This window comes from Akebia trifoliata, chromosome 4, assembly GCF_017979445.1.
Source record: "Akebia trifoliata isolate Shusen 1 chromosome 4, ASM1797944v1, whole genome shotgun sequence".
Taxonomy (NCBI): domain Eukaryota; kingdom Viridiplantae; phylum Streptophyta; class Magnoliopsida; order Ranunculales; family Lardizabalaceae; genus Akebia; species Akebia trifoliata.
This window is the reverse complement of record NC_141378.1, coordinates 10,472,740-10,494,862: the sequence shown is the minus strand read 5'-3', so window position 1 is coordinate 10,494,862 and position 22,123 is coordinate 10,472,740. Positions and strand designations below refer to the sequence as shown.

Genomic DNA, 22,123 nt, shown 5'->3' with positions numbered 1-22,123 from the left:
TTAATAAGAAAAAGTATCAACTTAACCTAGGCTTTGTCCCTAACATCCTCTCTAATGATACAACATATAGATATAATCTGATACTTATCAAGACATGCAAAAGATAATATTTAGAACATATTACAACAACTCATCTTGAATAATCAACCCTCATATTAGGCGTTTATGCTCTCCGAGGTATCGATCAAAACCGTCCACGTATCGTTGATGGCGTTCCTTGTCTCCAAAAATCTCTTTCATCTCCTTTGCTTTTGTTCTTAATGATTCGCCCTCTTCGTCCACAATAACTATTCTCAATGACTCGGCCACTGAGTCCTTAGTGAAAGATCCATCACTTTCATTCCTTGGGATCTCCAATCCAATCTTCTTCGATTCCATAACTCTAGCATTTAGTCCTTGATCTGCTGTCAATGGCAAGATAACGATTGGTAGCCCTAACCCAAGTGCCTCGATAACCGAACTCCAACCGCAATGAGTCAAGAAACCACCAACTGATGGGTGAGCCAATATCCTTAGTTGAGGCACCCAACTTCTACATATCATCCCACGACCCTTGACTCGGTCCTCAAACCCGGTTGGTAGAATATCTGACTCAGTTTTGACCAACCCAGCTGGTCTCTTTAGCACCCAAAAAAAGGGCAACTTGGATAACTCCAACCCAAGAGCCAACTCAGTCATTTCTTCTTGACTCGGTGTTGCCTCGCTACCGAATGCAACGTAAACCACCGATTTTAACTCCTGTTGGTCGAGCCAATCACGAATTGAGACCCAATTCTCATCGTCGTCGTCGTCTTCATCTTGAAGAGTGGGTGGAAGTAGGCCCACCGGAATAACCGGTTTCTCATGAACCTCCTCACTTAGATGTATAAACTCCTTTTCAAACTCGATACAGCTTCGTACAGCTACGACATCGCAACCTTGTATCACGGACCCACAACGATACGTATCGCTCACACCCGAAACGTTTCCTTCAACGGAATCGAAGATTTTTGATATCTCATAGAGGCGAAACGCTAAGTTGGAAGGAAACGGAATCCAATTGGGAGGGACCGTGAAGTGTTCTGGTTTAGTTCTTGAATCTTGACCGCTAATCATAATCGCACGTGGGCCAAAGAAACTTAACACTGATGCGTTAAATATGCTAAAGTATGCACATGGTACACCAAGTTTAGATGCAATTGGTGGTAACCAATGAGGTGCAAAATCGTAAATGATCCAGTCAGGAACAGATGTTTCTAAAAAACGAGTCAAGGGAGCATCTAGACCATCGAATGCTTTCTTGAGATACTGAACATCGTTGTATTGAACGTCAGATGTAGCTTCTGCGTTTTGAGGTAAGTTGTCGACATGAGGCAAAGGAAGGCTAATTAAATTTAGCAGAGAAGATAAATTTGGAGGAAGTTTGGGTAGTCTTTGTATGTTTCGTGGCGTGGATACGAATGATACACGGTGACCTCTGAGAGCTAAACATTTGGAGAGCTCTAGAAAGGGTAGAATGTGACCGAAGGCCAACCATGGAAACATAACAATGTGAAGACCATCATCTTCTGCTGTTGTAGCCATTGACGAACCACAACGAGAGATGAGCTTTTCGTGAATTTTTTTTTTTAAATATAGAAAGACTAGGTGATATGATGGACTCGATAGTAATTTAACAAATTTACTATATATGATGTAAAAGTCTTGATATTTGAGCCATTGGTTGAGATTGCTTAACTGACTAGAATTGCTCCTGAAAAGCTAAAAAGTAAAAAAAAACATTCCGTGACATGTCAAACAACAGAAATTTATATATAAAATATGATTAAATCAATAATAAAAACGAAAAAATAATCAATATATTAATTAAAAGTAACCAATCAGGTTGTTTTTTAAATGCATTATAAGGATTTGATATCAAACTTTTAGTAAATAGAAATTCAGCAAAGTCTTTATCATTGAAGACGTGTTGCACTGAAGAACCTGATTTGGTCATTCTTTATGCCGGATTTGGTCAGTCACTGCTGAAAGACGTTTGTAATAAAATAAAATAAAATAAAAAGGTTCCGAGAGGGTTGATTTTTTTGCCAACGAATTTTGTTCAATATGAAGTAAAAATTCTAGAATTAGCTGATCATCTTCACAAACTCTTGAGATAATCACTTGTGTAGGTGAAAAGATAGACTAAAAACTTGAGATAAGGACTTCTTTAGATAATTTCAATAAAAAAAATTATTTTTAAATGATTTTTACCCAAAAGTTAAGAAAAAAGAAATTTTAATTATATATTTTGAATTTTTTATATTTATCTTTAAAATATTTTTTAAAAAATCCTTGAAAATGACTTCTTCTTCCTTTTCAAATCGATTCCAACTGAATGAAATCTCCGAAACTCAATTGACATGTTAAAAACCTTTTTTTTTATTGAACTCTCTTTATTGGATGTTGATACAATTCATCTTATTATTCGTAGCATTGTATTTAAAAGAGGATTCATTTATCATTTAGTTTCATTTTAATTTAAGTTTATTAATTAAAATAAAATTTCATTAAAATAGAAAAATGAGTCTTTACATTTTACTTTCGAAGAAAATTAAGATTTGTACCATAAATTGTATTTGGTTCCAGTGTTTATTGCCTTATAAAAGTGTTACGTTTAAAGGCACCCACCATATTAATAAGGGCACCTATCTACAAACTATTGAAAACTTAAGTTTTATCAAGATTAAAGCATCGCACCTATGTCGACATAAAAAAAGTGGGGTGCTCAAATCATAAAAATAAGTTAAAAGGGTACCCTTACTAAGATGGGGACCGCCTTTACTATGAATTAGGGTTCCTTTACCATAGGTCTTCAAATATATGTACACTTAAAAAGGTATCATTTTTTAAGTCGATCCAAGATGATGAAAATGGAAGGTTATCGAACTCCAAAATTAAAATTAAAATTCAATATTGAAATTTAAAAAAAAAAAAATTATAAAAAATTCTTAGAATTATTTGCTCTATAATCTAGTAACATCACATCATGGTTTGGATGCCAAAAATTGATACGGTTAAGATCCATTTAAAGGTTTGCAAAGTAAGAAATAAATTGCATTAATTTGAATTTTATGACATGGATCCCCCACTTCAAGGTTTGCGAGGTAACAAACTTGATAAGATAAGGTTTGATGAGTAGCAAATTTCATAAAGTAAGGTTGGTTTGGAGTTGTTAGACCGTCAAAAGAGAGTTCTTTTAATAAAATTGCATCAGTTAGATCTGCCCGATAAATCTCTCAAAAATCTAAGATTTTTTTTCTTTTTCAAAAGATTAAGACTTGTGGAAAATGAGGACAAGTGGTAAACATACTTTGACAACATGAACATAGCGAGTCCCTATAGTCATGTGTTGATACCTGACTTGTTGGTCTCAATAGATAACTTCTTATAAGAAAAGTCTTGATATTTACGTGGCAATAATAAGCATAATTAGTACCTTTCTCATAAAAGCCTATCATTATCATGGAGAACCCTTCACATCAAACATCCCTATAGTCCATAGGTGCTGATATTTGATAACAGGGACTCCAATAAGGCAGTTATGTATCCCGAGGAAAAGATATATGATTATGTGCCCATGCAACGTTAGCCGAGCATTGACCGAGTAAAAGACTTTCTAGATCGAAAATCAAGATTCTTTTAAGTTTTTTGGGAGCCCATGTACACAGTCTAAAGGTTTTTTTTCGGGATTTTGGTCCAAGTTCTAAAATTCCTTAGCATGTGTGTGCTGACGTCGCTTATCCAACATAAAACACACGTAAGCGTGCCAAGTTAGACATAAGTCTTATAAAGCAACCTTGAGGTCATGGGTTCAAATCAAGCTTACCCATACAAAAGAGGAGAATAATTACTTAAAAGACCCTAGTGGATGGATTTTTTTCTAAATAATACTTAAGTTTTGGGCTGTCTCTTAATAATCTATTTAGTAAATTTTTATTTTCTTAACAGTCCTCGAACCTCATCTCTCATACAAACTCATTGTTTTCATCCAAAAAAATTGAATTTTTAACATTTCAAACGAGGCTTGGAGACTCCATTCCATTCATCGTTTTTAAACTCGGTATCGTGTCTCGTCTCGTTCAACTCCGATACCGAGTCATCTCGGACGAGTTTTCTTATACGTTTGAGACGTCTCGTGAGATAACCCAAAAAATTATACATGAGACGTAAAACTCGATCAGAAAAAATGACTTTGTGAGTTGGTCTCGTTCAGCTCTGATACCGAGTTAACTCAGGCGATACGTCTCGGTCTCGGACAAGTTTAAAAACCATGATTCCATTGGAAAGGATTAATGAAGGAAGAAAAAATCATTTTCAAGGGGTTTTTTTTTTTTTTTTTTTGTACTTTTTTTTTTATAATTTTTGTATGAAAATTGTTCAAGAATGGTTCTTTTAGGTTAAAATATGATTAAATCAATAATAAAAACAAAAAAAATAATTAATATATTAATTAAAAGTAACCAATCAGGTTGTTTTTTAAATGCATTAGAAGGATTTGATATCAAACTTTTAGTAAATAGAAATTCAGCAAAGTCTTTATCATTGAAGACGTGTTGCACTGAAGAACCTGATTTTGTCATTCTGGGTGCCTGATTTGGTCAGTCATTGCTGAAAGAAGTTTATATCGGATATCCCTGTTGTATAAAGAAATAAAGCTACTCATAAAGTCAAAATGTATTTTGTCTTATCTGGACAAAAAGGTTCCCAGTGGGTTGATTTTTTCGCCAACGAATTTAAAATTCTATATGAAGTAAAAATTCCAGAATTAGCTGATCATCCTCACAAACTTGAGATAACCACTTGTGTGGGTGAAAAGATAGACTAAAAACTTAAGGTAAGGACTTGTTTAGATGATTTTAATATATAAAAAAAGAATTATTTTTAAATGATTTTCATTCAAAAATTAAGAAAAAAAAATTTTAAATATATTTTTAATTTTTTATATTTATCTTTAAAATATTTGAAAAAAATTCTTGAAAATGACTTCTTCTTCCTTCTTAAATCCTTTCCAATGGAATGAAATCTCCAAAATTCGATTGACATGTTAAAAATCTTTTTCTTTAATATGAAATTTGAGATCGAACGATTAGAACATTCAATTATGAGAAATATAGCAGATGAGGTCTAGAGACTGTTAAAAAAATAAAAATTTACTAAATGGACTATTAAGAGACCGCTCAAAACTTAGGGACTATATAGACAAAAATCCCTCCATCAAAGTCTTTTAACTAATTTTTCCTAATTTTTGTTTTATGATCAACAATCTCATATTTTATGATATGCCTAGCATCATGTTCATGTATGTTTATTGAACTCTCTTTATTGGATGTTGATACAATTCATCTTATTTTTATTGGTAGCATTGTATTTAAAGTGGGTTCATTTATCATTTAGTTTAATTTTAATTTAAGTTTATTAATTAAATAAAATTTCATTAAAATAGATAAATGAGTCTTTACATTTTACTTTCGAAGAAAATTAAGATTTGAACCATAAATTGTATTTGGTTATAGTGTTTATTGCCTTATAAAAATGTTGTGTTTAAAGGCACCCATCGTATAAATAAGGGCACCTAGCTACAAACTATTGAAAACTTAAGTTTTATCAAGATTAAAGCACCGCACCTGTGTTGACATAAAAAAAGTGGGGTGCTCAAATCATAGAAATAAGTTAAAAGGGTACCCTTACTAAGATAGGAGCCGCCCTTACTACGAATTAGGGTTCCTTTAACACAGGTCTTTAAAAATAAAACTCCATTGGACAATGTTTTGACGGTGTTTCGATCGCTTGTCTTACCACATTGCCATATTTATAGGTTACCTTCCAAGATATAATTGGTACAATGAATGGAAAGGCCTGTTTTCTAAAAATATGTATCAAAAAGTTCCTTCTAAAAAAATATATACTTCTTAGTACTAAATCAAATATTAGTTTATAAATGATTTTTGAAGTGAAAATAACATAATTACCCTTTCCACGGTTTAGGTCCAAAAGAAACATGTTTATTTAGATACTCATATGTTCTAAAATTAATGACATACCCCTAGACTATGGTCATCTCTTATTGTTCATATATATAAACAATTAAAACATATTTTTAAAACTTGACTTGAATGCGCATCGAATTGATTCAACTCCAAAATTAACAAGTCGCCGTCTCAAACAAGCCAAATAACATTATATTAAATATATGAATAGCTTTTAGTAAATAAAAATATATTTTGTCAACAAAAATATTAATAATCAAATAAATTGATCAAGTTTTTGTTTGGCTCAATATATTTTTGACCTTACTCAGTCAAGTTGACTTGAGAAGTTGGTTCTACCAAGTTTGGACTTTGGACCAAGTAATCGCCAAATCCAATTGAGTTGATTAAAAAAATCAAGTTCTATAAATTGCTATCGAGTTGATTGGATTTTACAAAACTTGATGAAACCAACTTGCCAATCCAATTAGGCCCCTAAGTTAACTTAAAATGCACCAAGTTAGGTCAGAAACTTGATCGAGAGATTTGATTATACATAATATTTTTTATGAAGAATAAAAAATAAATATTTTATTTATTTTAAAATATTCAAAAATTAATATAATTTGATTTGGGTTGAATCACAAGTTTCCTCACGGATTAGATGGACATTGAAGTCAAGTTTTAAAATTATATTCTAAATATTTAAAATTAATTTAAATATTTAATCTATATATTTGAAGATGTCTAAATATTTTAAACCTTACATTGGTCTACCTTCATGTCAAAAATGAGTTTGATGACGATGATTTCCATCCCCATAATAATTATTATGGAGGGATAAAATCATCTCCTATCCAGATCGTCCATTCGCACCATTAATGCGCATCTCGAGATAGACACATGACATCATGTAAAGAGAGTTCTATCTTATTAGAGAATATTTCAAAGTTAAAAGGATTATTCTCCTTTTTATGTAATTGTTAATTTGGGTAAGAGGCAAGGTGGTCAATTATAATTAATTATGGTTAAGACTCTAATTATGATTTCTCTATTTAAAAAGTTGGAGACTATTATAAAAGGGGAGGAGGAAAGATGGAGAGGGAGAAAGGAGGCTATGTGTAAATCTGATATATATAGTGAAATAGCTCCCCGAGCCTGTAGACGTAGGCACGTTTGCTAAACCACGTAAAAAATCTTTTTGTGTTATTTTTTCTATTATTTCTATGATTTATTGGTGAATAATCTTGCTAAAAATTAAATCTCGAAGTCAATCACAAAAATGACCTCCACAATTATCATCGTCAAGAGCATTGAAAAGATGATTAGTTTGGAAAGAAAAAATTAAAGTCTTTTAATCATTTAGATCACTTTTCATTAACCAATAATAGATGACCAAAGTCAAGGGGCATGTCATCTATTTTTTAACATAGGAATGTGCAAATATTCACTAAAAAGTGGAGAGGTCACCTCTCACAAACCTTTGTAAGCCTTTTAAATAGTATTTAAGGTTTTTTCTTTTTTTTTTAAATCTTCAAAATATTTTTAATGGAGTAAAAGTGGAAAGATTTTTTTTTAAATCTTTCGTTGTCATTTTCCCAAAAAAAACAAAAATCTATAACATCAATAATTTTCTGGGAGGAATTTCCGTACGCAAACATGTTACCTTTTAGTTTCTTAAAAATCAAACGGAGATTTGTAGTATTCCTTCCTATTTGGAGTCTTTTATCGAGCAAACCTCAAACCCAAATACTATTTACATACACTCCCCCAAAGTTGATATTACTTCCCAAAAACCCTGCTTTTCAACTTTTTTACAAATTCTCCCTTTACAAGAGTATTTACTTTTAAGTGACAAAATTACCTCACATTTTCACCAACTATTGAGTACAAATTGGAGAAGGACCTATGATGTTGGACATTAAAAGGAAAAAAACACTATTAAAGTATTGTTTATTTTATAATATAAAAAATATCCTTTATTTTCAAAGGGATATTAAGTGATATTCTTGACCTTTTTTTTATTTATTTTTTGACAATCGGGTATCCCTGTATACAGTGGACCGGACCCGTATCTAGCTTTGATGATTTTCTTCGTATATCTATTATAATCTTAGAGTTTTAATATTTAAATGACAAAATCTAATGGTAATAATTGTTTTCAGGTATAATATTGTTGGACAATAATTTTTTTATCTAAACAAAAAATTCATCGCATTAGAGCATTTTCGTTGTCTATTCTACTTTGAATTTGATAAATGTATTGCTTGTATACGATGTGTTCATGTATGCCCTATAAATCTACTCCTTGTTGATTGGAGATTGAAAATTTATATTCGAAAGAAATAATTACTTAGTTACAGTATTGATTTAGGAATCTATATGTTTTGTGGTACCTACATCAAGTATTGTCCGACAAAATGTTTATTCATGAGTGAAGAATATAAACTTTGTACTTATGATTGTCGTGAATTGAAGTATATATATATATATATATTTTTTTTTCATACCCAAACTATTATTTTTCTCATATTTGCCACATACTTAAGTTTTCTAATGGTGATTAAAATCATTTATGATGATTTTTTTTTATCATGAATGGCGGATGGAAATGATATACTTCAAACTTTGAATATTTAAATATATTTTTTATTTATTTCAATGATTTATAACAAAAAATAAATAACAAAGTTGAGATTCTAATTTTTTATACAATGTAGAGCTCACCACTTTTTATTTTTGAGTTAGACATCTTTTATTGTTGAATTCGACAATTTTAAAAAATGTAAAACTCAACAATAAAAACTGGTGAGCTCAACATTTTAAATGTGATCCAATCTTTTTTCATTTTTGTTTTTTAGTTTAGGATATTGTATGGATCTCTCAAAATATCTTAAACACATATATTATAATTGTGAAATGGACAATCGGATCAAAAGCTACGATGAAATCTTAAAATTAAAAAAAAAAAAAAAAAAAGAATTTCAAGCTTATTATTATTTTTTTTAATATTATAAATTGTTGAAATAATTCAAAAAATAAATCTAAAATTTTAAAATTAGAAATATATCATTCTTCATTCGTCATTCATGACAAAAAATCATCAAAATTAATCTCAATCCTCGTTAGAAAACCTAAGCATGTGAAAAAGATGTGAAAAGGGTATTTGGATATTTCACAACATTATCAGGTGAGTGAGGCTGACAGACCATTAAGAAGAAAAAAATTTACTAAATGAACTCTGTTAGGGTCCTTTGAGTAATTTTTCCAGAAAAATATCCACTAGAATCTATACCTTATCTTAATCTATTGGAATTCAAAACATCTTGAAAAATTGGTTACATGAAAAATATATTCACGAAAGAGACAATGAATATCCACCATGTACAACAAAGTTATCAAAAGAAAAGTGAAGGGGTAAGTATATATTTATTTGAATGATTTTTATTTATTTTAGTTAATATAAGAAAAATGTTGTAGTGATGGCGCAAGTCATTGCGTTCAACACTGAGCTGATGTGAAGGTGCATAAGAAATCATAAATGCTTTTCAATGAGATACAAGTGAAAAGTATCCATGATTTTATGCGCACCTCCATTTCAGCTCAACATTGAACGCAATGTCTTGTGGAGTCACCCTAGCACGACTCTTAATACAATGTTGTAAAATACGATGTTAACATCAAAATATGACTGGCAATGATCCTACTTTTATTTGCTATTTGATCTGATCTGAAAAAATAAGATTTGAATATGGATTTTAGATGTTCAGATTGGATTTGGATTGAAATTTAGAAATCCGGTGAAATCTTGAATCGGTTTCATCTCAATCCTATATGATTATACATCTATATAAAAAAAAAAATAACTGAGTTGAAACAGTTATGTCTCACACAAACCTCCCGTTATCTACAATTTTGTGAGAAATAAATCCAACTAAGACAAACTTCCCATCAACTACATTTTTGTAGGTTAAACCTCCCATCAAGCTACAGTTAATGAGATCGACTTTATTTCTTTTATTCTTCACCTCCTATAATTTTATTATATTTTATATTTTACCTCTTTAATCCATTTGATTGTTTTTCAATTTTTACCCCTTTCATCTCAATTTTTTTTAATGATATATTTCAAACTTATTTTTTTCACTTTTACCCCTTTAATCATAAATATGATGCCTCTCCTCTAATTTTATTATATTTCTTCTTTTGCCCCTTTATAAACGAGAGATAAAGTTTCACCCCTTTAATTACTCTCTTAAAAAAAAAAAAAAAAGCACCCCTCTCACCTCACACATCACATTGACGAAGAGAGAGAAGTTTAATCACACTTTCATCTTTAAAAAAAAGAATAAAAAATTACATCATCCCACCCATTGTGCAAACTCAACAAAATTTAGCCTATTACATATCTCTTTATCTATACATTAACACAACATGTAACAATTCTTCTTCTTCAAACGAATCAAACATGTTGTGAAGCACAATGACAACAACATTGAACATTTCTCACCACCACAGATAAATCTTTTATCATTTCCAATTCTGCTATTTTGTTCATCCTCTCCCTTATTATTATATATTTTTCTTTAAATAAAATTTGTGATGTATTGATCAAATTGGTTTTGGATAAAGTGAATTCCTATTTGGATATGTTTTAGGTCGAAGATTCATTTATCCGATTGAATCAAATCTAGATCATACAATAAATATTTCAAATATATAGTAGTATTGTACTGATTCGTCTTCAAATCAATCCGTTGTCAACCCTACATCAAAGTCTTTTGAGAGGTACTGTGGAGGGAAATTCTCAAGCATTGACACGTGGCTCGAATGATGCTCGGAAGTATGCACTTGAAGCTCGGATGGACTGCTATATGGGCCTAGTTGATTAGACTCCTTGGATGCACGGACACTCAACTCGAACATACACCACCAATCCATCAAGTAGTACGGATGACATACACCGTGGATATCAAGTGCCAGTGTAGGTCGGCAAGACGAGTCTAACAGATGTGCCATTGATTGACAGCTTTGACAACCCATACCATGTCAGATCAGCTCTGATTATTTCAGGATTGACAAAACAGTTGCAACTACTTCTGCAATTGACGTGTCAGAGAGTAAGCTAACTGTCCTGAATCACTTCAAAGAATGGCACTGAAAACGATCAAATTGGATGTTTATAAAAGGAAGAGGACCATGGGTAAAGAGGGGGTTCTTTTTCTTCTTCTCTCTGAATTATATTAAGATTTATAGACTTAATTTTCATAGTGTCTAACTTGATCATCGGAGTGGGCTAATTCACAGGTCCGCCCGAACAAAGAGAGGAAGGAAAAGTGTAGAGCAAAAATCAGCATCTACAGGTACTACACCAAATACTTACAAGAAGTAACCAAAGTCTTTATAACATATTCTAAATTATTAAAGATTTAAACCCATAAATAAAAAATCGGTATGAGATGTGGCTAACATCCAATTGATTGATATTTGACCATTTAAAAGGGAAACTCAAAATGAAACGTTCCATCCATTCCACTCAAAAATGTGCTTGAGGTCGGTGAAGTGGTGTTCAATTATTGAGAAATGAGATTTTTTTGTGAGAAATTTTATTGTCACACAACTTTTGCTAATGTCACCAAAGAGTTAACCCATATCTTGGAGTGGTTTTAACAAAAGTTGGTGTGGCAATATAAACTCTTACATAAAAAATCTCAATACTCAATAATTGAACACCACTTCAACATCTTATCATTTACTACTTTTGAAGAGATGCCACGTGTTAACAGTGATGGGATCTAATAGTTAAGTACAAAACTTTATATAAAGTAGTAAATTAATTTTACTGCTTCCGAGTCTGTTATGTACAGAGAGATTTACCGGACACGTGTTTAGCCGAAAGAGGGCACCGTGTGTCATTCGTATCCACGCCGCGAAACATACAAAGACTCCCCAAACTCCCTCCAAATTTATCTTCTCTGCTTATTAATTTAGTTAGCCTCCCTTCGCCTCATGTCGACAACTTACCCCAAAACGCAGAGGCCACGTCCGACGTTCAATACGACGAGATTCAGTATCTCAAGAAAGCATTTGACGGTTTAGATGCTCCCTTGGCTCGATTTCTATAAACTTCTTCTCCTGATTGGATTGTTTACGATTTTGCCCATCATTGGTTACCACCAATTGCAGCTAAACTTGGAATCCCATGTGCTTACTTTAGCATAGTCAAGGCAGGAACGATGCTCTTCTTTGGTCCCCCAGATGATTTGATCAACGGTACAGATTCAAGGAAAGAACCAGAACACTTCACTGTCCCTCCCAAGTGGGTCCCATGTCCTTCCAACTTAGCGTTTCGGCTCCAGGAGATAATAAAAATCTTTGGGCCCGTGTGGATACAGGAGCCAGAAGTACTTAAAATATAAGTACTTCCAGAAGTACTTACTAAAGTACTGTCTCAAGTAGCTGAATACGTGTTGTACGTTTGGATGCAGGATCTGAGAAGTACTGTCAGAAGTACTTCTCATAAAGTTTTGTGTTAGGAAACTATTCTGTATTCTGTTAAAATGATCAGAATACCCTTATATGTAATAATTACTGTTTTTAACATTATAACTCAATAACATATGCTCAAAAAAAAGTAACAGTTACTGTTTTTATTAAATAAAAACATTATAACATCATTTTATATTCAAAATATACTTATTCTTAACTTTTTTAAATTCCATAGAACCTTCCCTAAATATTGGAATGTGAAAAATAAAACTTGTATAAAAACATAACAACTATCATATAATAAAACCTGTATCATCATACATAAAATCATATGTAATAATCACACCAACATGTGTAAAATGAAAAGAAAACATTCATAAATAAAATTTATATGTGATCGTCACACCAATAAACAAAGATGTTCATATAGTAAAAACATACTAAATTTACCCAAAAATATAATTTATTCAGTTAATAGTAACTTTTAAATAATAAAATTATATAATTATATCACGTTGATCATAAGCTTCTTTTATAGCTTCAGTTATGATTTCTCTCCTACGTTTCATTTCTCTATGTCTTTCTCGTTGTGAACGTCTCGAGGGTCCAGGCTCATCTACACTCCTAGGGACGGCTTCATCTATATAATCTAATTCTTTGTATGTAGCAAATTCAACATCTGCCAAAGCTTAATTTCGAATGAAATTGTGCAGTCCCATGCAAGCAATGACGATATCCCTTTGAGTATCAATGGAGTATGTGTGCATGTCCCTAAGAATTGCTCATCTTGCCTTTAATACCCCCAAACACCTCTCTATAATATTACGCAATGAAGAATGAAGATGGTTAAATAACTCATTCTTTTCCTTCTGCCATGCACCCCGTCGAAAGTCTTGTAAATGGTAACAGACACCCCTATATGGTGTCATATACCATCCATCAATGGATAATCAGAGTCAACCAAGTAATATTTACCTACAAATGAATAATAATTTCATTATTTTATATATATAACATATAATTAAATGTATTAAGTAAAATTTTGAATACCAACCTGACGGAGGGTGAGGAAATCCTGAATTAGGATTATTTATTGTTTTTAAGAACACGTTCGCATCATTTGCTTGTCCTTCCCAACCAGCAACTACATATGTGAAGAACATATCGAAAGAGCATACAGCCATTACATTTTGCGTTATACCTTTTCGACCTAAATATCGAAGTTGATCTGCTATTGGAACTCGTGCCCCAATATGAGTACCGTCAATCGCTCCCACACAATCCTTCATATAAAAAGAAATTTTATTTTAAAGATTAAACATTATAATTTTTTTGAATTTAACTTTAAATTACCTTAAAGAAAGGCCAGAATCTTCGATTTGTGCGAATTTGATGAGAGATCTCATCCAAAGAACGAGGCACAATGAGAGTTTTGCACAATTCAAGAACAGCTTTCAAGATTCTATGAAAATATCTACTCACGGTTTCTTCAGAACGTTGAAATCGATCACCAACACTTCGCATGCCCTCGTTTTGTCCCAATATCTTCAAGAACATTCCTAAGGATACTTCTAAAGAAACGTTCCTTGTTCTTTCAAGACCCACCTCTTCGTGTAAAGTATTGCATAATTTCTCAAATACATGTTTCTCCATTCGAAATGTTCGTGACATATTGCATTATTCCCAACAAAACATAATTCATATATTTTATCCAGTAAAAACAATTAGTCTTTGGTTGTCGAACTAATTTATTTTTACGAGCCGTGCGATAATGATTTGCTGCAGCAAGTGCTGCCATACATATAATCTCATCATCTGAATCTGAATAATCCATCTTGTTTCTGTTTACATTATTAATAATAAAAAAATATCATTTAATATTCCATATTAACAATCATATAAATATATTCAATCTATAAACAATCATATAAAATATTAAAACAAATATTTTTAACAATCAAACCATAATCCATAATTCATAATCCATGAGACATAATCAACAACCCACAAACCAGAAATAAATAGAAACTTAATCCATACAGAATAAATCCAAACCATAATCCATGAAATAAATTTTCTTTTATTAACCACATAGTTCACAAAAAAAATTATTTATAAAAGACCGACCCATAAAAAAAACTATGCTACCTTCTAGTGATCACCACAATAACGACGGTATTCAAAATTAATGTACGATAGACGAGCATCATTTGTCGGCAAGTTATAAAAGGCATTCCTAAAATCTACACTCTCCACGAACTTGGATACCACATAAGAATATCGATCGCTACCTATAGGAATCTCATCCACTAATTCATTAAGAAGTGGCAAGCATTCACCAGGAGTAAGCTTTTTTTGCTCGTTTGAAAGTTGATCTTTCTGAATTTTTGATTGGAAAAGATCTACCAAACGATTGAATTCAACCTCGAATAAATCAGATTTTCTTCCCTTACTGCGTTTTGATCTAGAATCCCCACTTATTGACGACCTTCTCTGTGATGGTCTTGAACTTGGTGACTCATCAATATCATCGTCAGGGTGAGTTGGGAGTATATTTTCTTGTGTCGCTGAAATGTATTCAGGAGTATCATCATCATCATCAGCAGCAGCAATTGACTCATTCGTCATGTTTGTCGTTGTAGAATATCGAACACGAGATCCGATAGCTGTGGTACCACCAAATAACTTGTCCAACTCATCTCTGTGCTCCAATGCTTTATAACGAAACTTATTATCTCCAGAATATTGTTATAAAAAAATGATGAATATTATTAATAGATATTTATTGACATCTTCATAAATAAGTGAAATTAAATATATTAAAAAATATGTATTACCATTTCTCGTTCAATCCACCATTCATCGCTCATGATGATAGAATGACCGTTCCAACCGATTCCAGTTACACTCATTAGATTGGACCAAGCCTTCCAATCTAATTTTGTTTTGTTCCAATGATTTTTGAATTGTTTTTGTTCAAATTTAAATCCCGTTTTCTTGAAAAATTCATTTCGAACAAACTTCCATCCTAACCTGTCTAGAGTTGGCCCATTCCTATGACCTTGCGCGACTGCTTAACATAGTTCAACACATAGATCAACAACGGTCAATACGGACCATTTGATTTACCCTTGTCATTTTGTGTTGCAACTTGTTTGTCCTTGTTCATATTTGTTGTTTTAGAAGACATCTTAAAATGAAAACAAGCAAATATGTGAAAAAAATCATGTGTCAGAGAAAAACATAAATAAATCAATAAAAAACATTCTCTTATAATAATAACCTAAAAAAAATATTTCACGACAAACTAATTCTCATGGATTAGCACTTGAAATTCAAAGCAAACAAATACATGCATTGCATACTTTTTAACTAAAAAATCATTTAAAAAATAGTTTAACTATTCGCTTTTGGCCAAGTCATGTCTTAAATAAATATATTTTTAAAACTCGTCTTATGGTGTCAATTCACACCTTAAACACTTTAAATGATGGTGACTCCCAAACTTAAGTAGACAAGGTTTAAATACCCTTAATGTTGATAATGCACCAAAAATAATCAAAATACCTTAATAAATATATAATTACATTATATTATATATATATAATATATATATATATATATATATATATATTAAAAAATAGAAAAATAATTGTAGACATGAAATGTTCGCCATGAACCTCAATGCTACTTTGTTTGGAGTCGCCACCATTCTTTTTTGGAAATGGGTGTGAATGGGCACCCGAATTGATTTTTTGAAAACCATTTTTTCCATGGCATTGTAGTGACTCTCATTCATTGGAAAAGGGCAAGGTCTACCTTAGATCTAAGTAAGGAGGTCCGGTTAGAGAATGGGGAAGGTGTTAGGCACCCCATCCTCTCCACCAAAGGTGGTTACCTTGCTTGGCCATTTTATTTTGTAAAAACTCAAGAAAACAAATATTAAAATGCATGAGAATGTATGGTAAGAGTGGTGTGTGCATTAAGTGGAATGTTCCCTAAAAAGGGATTTTGATTTCAATGTGACATTAGGGACATTCTATGGAAGAGAATGACCCATATAATCACATTAAATTTATGAAATGAATGTTGGTTTGAACTCTTAGAGAGACTCCATAATGGAGTTCCCTTGAAGTCACAACCATGATGCATGTATACATGGCTAGAAACTTAGTGTTTCACCCCATCAAGAGGGTGACACATTTCTTCATCATTGCCATGCATAAGTGAGTGTGTGCATTGTGTACAATATGATGCATGGGATTAAGGTGAAAAGGACTTCAACCCCCACCCTTTCGATCGAACCTTAGTCCAATCTACCGGGGATGGGAGAGGGTATGCATTACATCCTAAGGCTTTCTAAAAATAAAATAAAGTAGAAGGTTAGAAGAAGAAGATGCAAGCTTTGAAATAGATAGACTACATGTTAAACCCTACCTTGTCCCTTGATGGTTTTGAATGAACTTGATCTTGAGAAGTGAGCTTAAGAGTTGAGTGAGGTGATTGAAGGTTGAGTGAGTTGAAGTTTAGAATATGAGAGAGTGAGTAGAAATTTGGGTAGAGTTTTAGGTTGAGAGATGGGGGCTTGAGAACATGCCTTGCTCATAGGAAATGAGGGTATTTATACAGTTTTTGGAGAACTTTTGGGGATAAAGTGGTCCAACCCTAAAAATAAAGAACATGGACATGAGATTTAGGTTATTTTTTTTTGGATTTTTCATTTGTATGAGGGTAAAGATGACATTTGTGAAGAAACCCTAAAAGCATGCTTTGATCCTTGGTTTTTTGGTAAATAGAGGTGAGAGAATAAAAGTACTTTTGGGAGGATGAATGGGGGAGTGACATGTGTAAAGGTGGAGTGGTAAGTAAAAAGTAGATCTTGGTTTATTTGTAAATAACTCATAAAGCAAGGGTGGAAGTGTAGTTTTAAAATGGACCAATGGGAAAACAAAAGCACATTTGGGAGGGTGAATAGGAGGATGACATGTGTAAAGGTGAAGTGGTAGGTGAAAAGTAGACTTTGGTTCATTTGTAAATAACAAATAAAGCAAGGGTGGAAGTATAATTTTGAAATGGACCAATGAGAGAACTCCATGTATGTACTTGAAGATTCCCACCTTTTGAGGGCATAATGGGAAGTTCCCTCACCTTTATGGATATTACCAAAGACCAAATAACCTTTTTGGTTTGACTAAACTTTTTTGAGAAGGGCATTCTTGAGTTTTCACAAAGGGAAAGTTGACCCTCCAATTAGATGATGCATTGGGTATTGGGGGCTTATGAGGTATCAACATGTGTCATCATATAAGGGGTGAGAGAATGGACTTGGGTTTGGGTTTGGGATATGGACTTGGATTTGGACTTAGGATGGACTTGGTTTTGGGTTAGGGATGTGGACTTGGGTTTGGGCTTAGGATGGACTTGGTTTTGGGTTAGGACATGGACTTGGATTTGGGTTTGGGATATGGATTTGGATTTGGGTTTGGGTGATGGGCATAGGTTTAGGTGGATTAGGGACAAGGTATGGGCATGCGATGATATGAGATGATGCATGTATGCATGAAAATGATGCAAAATAGCAATGTGGGTCCGTCGAAGAACTTGAGTTCTAAATCGAAATTAATTCGAGAAAATTTGGATTTTCCTATGGGTTTGTGCAAATGGGGTGTCTACAATAATTATTACCAATTTAAGTTTTTTTATTAATTTTATAATTCTATCAAATTTCGGCAGCATCCCCTCTTAAAAATGAACATATGAAATTTTCCTGATAAAAAAAACACCTGCATAATACACTACATAATACACAATCTAACATCCACGCAACATCTCATACACATTAACATTTAAAAAAACACATAATACGTGTATCAACATGTTTTAAATCATTAGGACTCAAAGAGAAATATTAAAGTTTCAACTTCTCTAACAAAGCAATTCTAACTAATGAAATAATACTTTTAGTTCATATTTCAACAATTAAAGAAATCTTTACTCTTTACAAGTAACGCTCAAGAGGTCTTCAGTTCAAATCTTATCTCCCAACAAAACATAAGAATAAAATACATAATAAAACTATGAATTTTTCAACAATTAATCTCATTAATATGTTCTTAAGGAGGGGTCCCTTCAACCCCAACTTATCAATAAAAAAATGAAAAAGGTTATTTGCATGAAATTCAAAATAAATGTATAAAAGTAAATTCAATATAAAATGACCATAAAGAAGGTGTTCATTTTGATAAAAATAAATATATACCAGAATAAGAATACATCATTTTTAATAAATATTTTAAAAAAGAGTCGGGATAATTTAAGTCCCTTTTTTATACACTTCCTTTACAGAACCGTAGATCCTTTGCTTTGAGATAAATAGACTAAGTTAATGAGTAGATTTGGTGAATTGATTCCATCGAGTTTTGGGCTGAGTCATCAAAAAATCCAATCAAGTCGAGTTGAGTTGACATGGGTGAGTTTCGAGTCCATTTTACAAGTTTTAAAAGTATGACTAACAAAACACAAGGTTTGCATAAATAGAAAAGAATTCACGTGTACTTGCATCAAAATAACATGAATCACTAAAATACAAAACTCCAAACCAAAGTCCTCATTCAAACCCAATTTCCCAGATGATAAGATCTTACAAAATTATCAAACACAGAAATTCCCCAAATTATCTACACTATAAGAAGTCTTCTTCTCCAAAGTAATAAAGGGATAAACGAATTGTTTTTTTCCCTTTTCTTGGAGTCGTATTTGGCGGATTTGTGTGAGTTCACATTTAATACATCTCATCTTAAGAGAAACAGTAAAAATTATGAAGATTTCTTAATGAAACCATGATCAAGAGAAAGAGCTCAAATTTGACACCTCCGACTAAAAAGAAGTCCATTGATGATGCTTGCTTAGAAACAACTTGATTGAAATCTAAAGATTCCTTGTGTCATCAACTTAAGACTAAATTTACCACCTCATCTACACAGAAATCCCCAAATTATCAAACACAGAAATTCCTATGTTGGAAAATATGAACTATATTTTAATTCGATCGATTTTGTAAGAAAATTATCAAACACAGAAATTCCTATGTCCAAAAATACGAACTATATTTTTATTCGATCGATTTTGTATAATCAGTCGATTTTGTAAGAAAATTATCAAACATAGACATTCCCTAAATTATCAAACACAGAAATTCCTATGTTCGAAAATACGAACTATATTTTTATTCGATCAATTTTGTATAATCAGTCGATTTTGTAAGAAAAAATATCAAACATAGAAATTCCCCTTTGCTTTAAAAGATATGAGAAGAGAAGAGACCATCGAATGAGTGTGAGCCGATCGACTTAACTATGAGGAGAGGACGAACTCGCCGCTGCAATCGTCGGAGACATCGTCGCCGTATTCGCCGGAGGGGAGATGAGATATGTTTTCGTCGTAGGTAGGAGAAGGTTTCAGCCAAACTTCTGTCAAGGAGTTAGGTTGAACGACGAAGGTTTACAAAACGAAAAAACAGGGACTGATTGCCGAACTGACTCGGAGAGGCCGGAGAGACCGTCGTCGTAGTCGCCTGAGGGAGGAGAGGCTTTCATCGTAAAGAGGAGAGGGTTTCGACAGAACTTCCTTCGAGGGTTTCGCCAGAACGACGAGGGTTTATAGTATAAGATCGATTTTTTTTTACGGACTGAATCAGGATATTTGGAGTAATTTCTAATTTTTCACGAGGGTAGTTTTGGAACCGCACCCTATTAATTGACGGACAAATTGGCTCTCCGCAAAAACAGATTTGAGAAGCACTGTTCTCGGTACTTCTCATAGAAGTACTAATTTTACTTTTTTGAAAAATTATTTTGAAAAGTACTTATTCATCCAAATGATCCATATAGTGCTTCTGGCTCCCTATTGAAGCCAGAAGCACTTTAAGAAGTCAATCCAAACAGGCCCTTTGATTCTGTCCAAGGTAACGTTTCGGGAGTGACTGACCTCGAACGTATCGGATATACTGTTCAAGGCTGCGATTTCGTAGCGATACGAAGTTGTAACGAGTATGAAGACGAATTTTTACGGCTCTATGAAGAGATTCTCGGGAAACCTGTTGTTCCGGTTGGTCTACTTCCACCAACACTACAAGAGAATGAAGACGAAGAACACGATGAGAAATGGGTCTCAATTCGTGATTGGTTCGACCAACATGAGTCAAAATCGGTGGTTTACTTTGCATTCGGTAGCGAGGCAACACCGAGTCAAGAAGAAATGACCGAGTTGGCTCTTGGGTTAGAGTTATCCAAGTTGCCCTTTTTTGGGTGCTAAAGAGACCAGCTGGGTTGGTCAAAACTGAGTCAGATATTCTACCAACCGGGTTTGAAGACCGAGTCAAGAGTCGTGGGATGATTTGTAGAAGTTGGGTGCCTCAACTCAGGATATTAGCTCACCCATCAGTTGGTGGTTTCTTGACTCATTGCGGTTGGAGTTCGGTTATCGAGGCACTTGGGTTGGGACTACCAATCGTTATCTTGCCATTGACCGCAGATCAAGGACTAAATGCTAGGATTTTGCAATGGAAGAAACTCTTATTGGAGATCCCGAGGAACGAAAAGGATGGATCTTTCACTCGTGACTCAGTGGCCGAGTCACTGAAATTTGTTACTGTGGACAAAGAGGGTTAGTCGCTAAGAACAAAAGCAAAGGAGATGAAAGAGATTTTTGGAGACAAGGAACGCCATCAACGATACGTGGACGGTTTTGATCGATACCTCAGAAAGCATAGACGGCTATAAGATGAGCTGGTTTTCGAAATTGTACGGGTCTTTGTTCCAAAATAAATCATCTTATAATAATCATGATTAAGTATAAACGGTGATAGTCTGACTGCTATTAGACCATAAGATGAGTTGTGCCCTGCTGGTTGCAAGATTATCCAAATTTTATAATTTGGATTCAAATAGATAATAATATAAGTACAACTAAATCAATTTAATAATCATGGTGAATAATCATGCAAATAATTGGCAAATTGTAGTGCGATGGCATGATTGATCAACTCTCGACATCCTAATGGACATATATGAAACAATATTCAATATTTTTGGTTTGAAAAGTCGAGAATTGAAGTTTGGTTATTCGACTTGTTAATTTGGTAATTCAAGCTTGATCGATTGACATCTCGATAAAATGCTCAAATAAATCATAGAGAGCTTGATGAATTAAGGCCATCATCAACTTGGTGCTAGGATCGATGACGATATGGCATGGATCCTTGATCAAACTTGTTGGCTAAAACCTAATGTTTACTCAAAGGTGCAGCCTCCTTAATTATTTCCTCTTCAGAGATTTAATCAATTGGATTTTTTTTTCTTGGTATCTGGAAATTTGTTTTTAAAGAGTTAAATAACTTAATGCTGACGAGATCTAAATCTAGCTCTTTGGCATCATCACCCAAAGACTTTACCAACTAAGTTAACCGATACCTACGATCCATTTGTATCTTTCATCAACAAACAATCACGATGACACTCGATTATGAGAAAGTCTCAATTCTCGAATTGCTGATCTTGGTTGCATTCAAACACTAGATACAAAATCATTTGTCAAAAGATAAAAGAAAAATCATAGACATGCTTATGAGTTGTGACTTAATATATTCA

General features: G+C 33.0%; 2 protein-coding genes across 2 annotated transcripts; one reads left to right on the top strand and one right to left on the bottom strand.

The window, feature by feature from the left end:
- LOC147403703 (putative UDP-rhamnose:rhamnosyltransferase 1) lies at positions 1-1,599 on the bottom strand. The gene has a single exon (XM_086439391.1). The coding sequence runs from the start codon at positions 1,561-1,563 to the stop codon at positions 151-153; it is 1,413 nt and encodes a 470-aa protein (XP_086295517.1). The 5' UTR covers positions 1,564-1,599; the 3' UTR covers positions 1-150.
- Positions 1,600-12,115: 10,516 nt separating this feature from the next.
- Positions 12,116-21,333, top strand: LOC147403702 (putative UDP-rhamnose:rhamnosyltransferase 1; the record flags this gene model as incomplete). Its single annotated transcript, XM_086437572.1, has 5 exons — positions 12,116-12,391; positions 12,476-12,497; positions 14,945-15,014; positions 20,420-20,642; positions 20,708-21,333. Coding segments are annotated over 5 exons (1,029 nt in total), but the record flags the coding sequence as incomplete, so codon positions are not given.
- Positions 21,334-22,123: the final 790 nt, after the last annotated feature.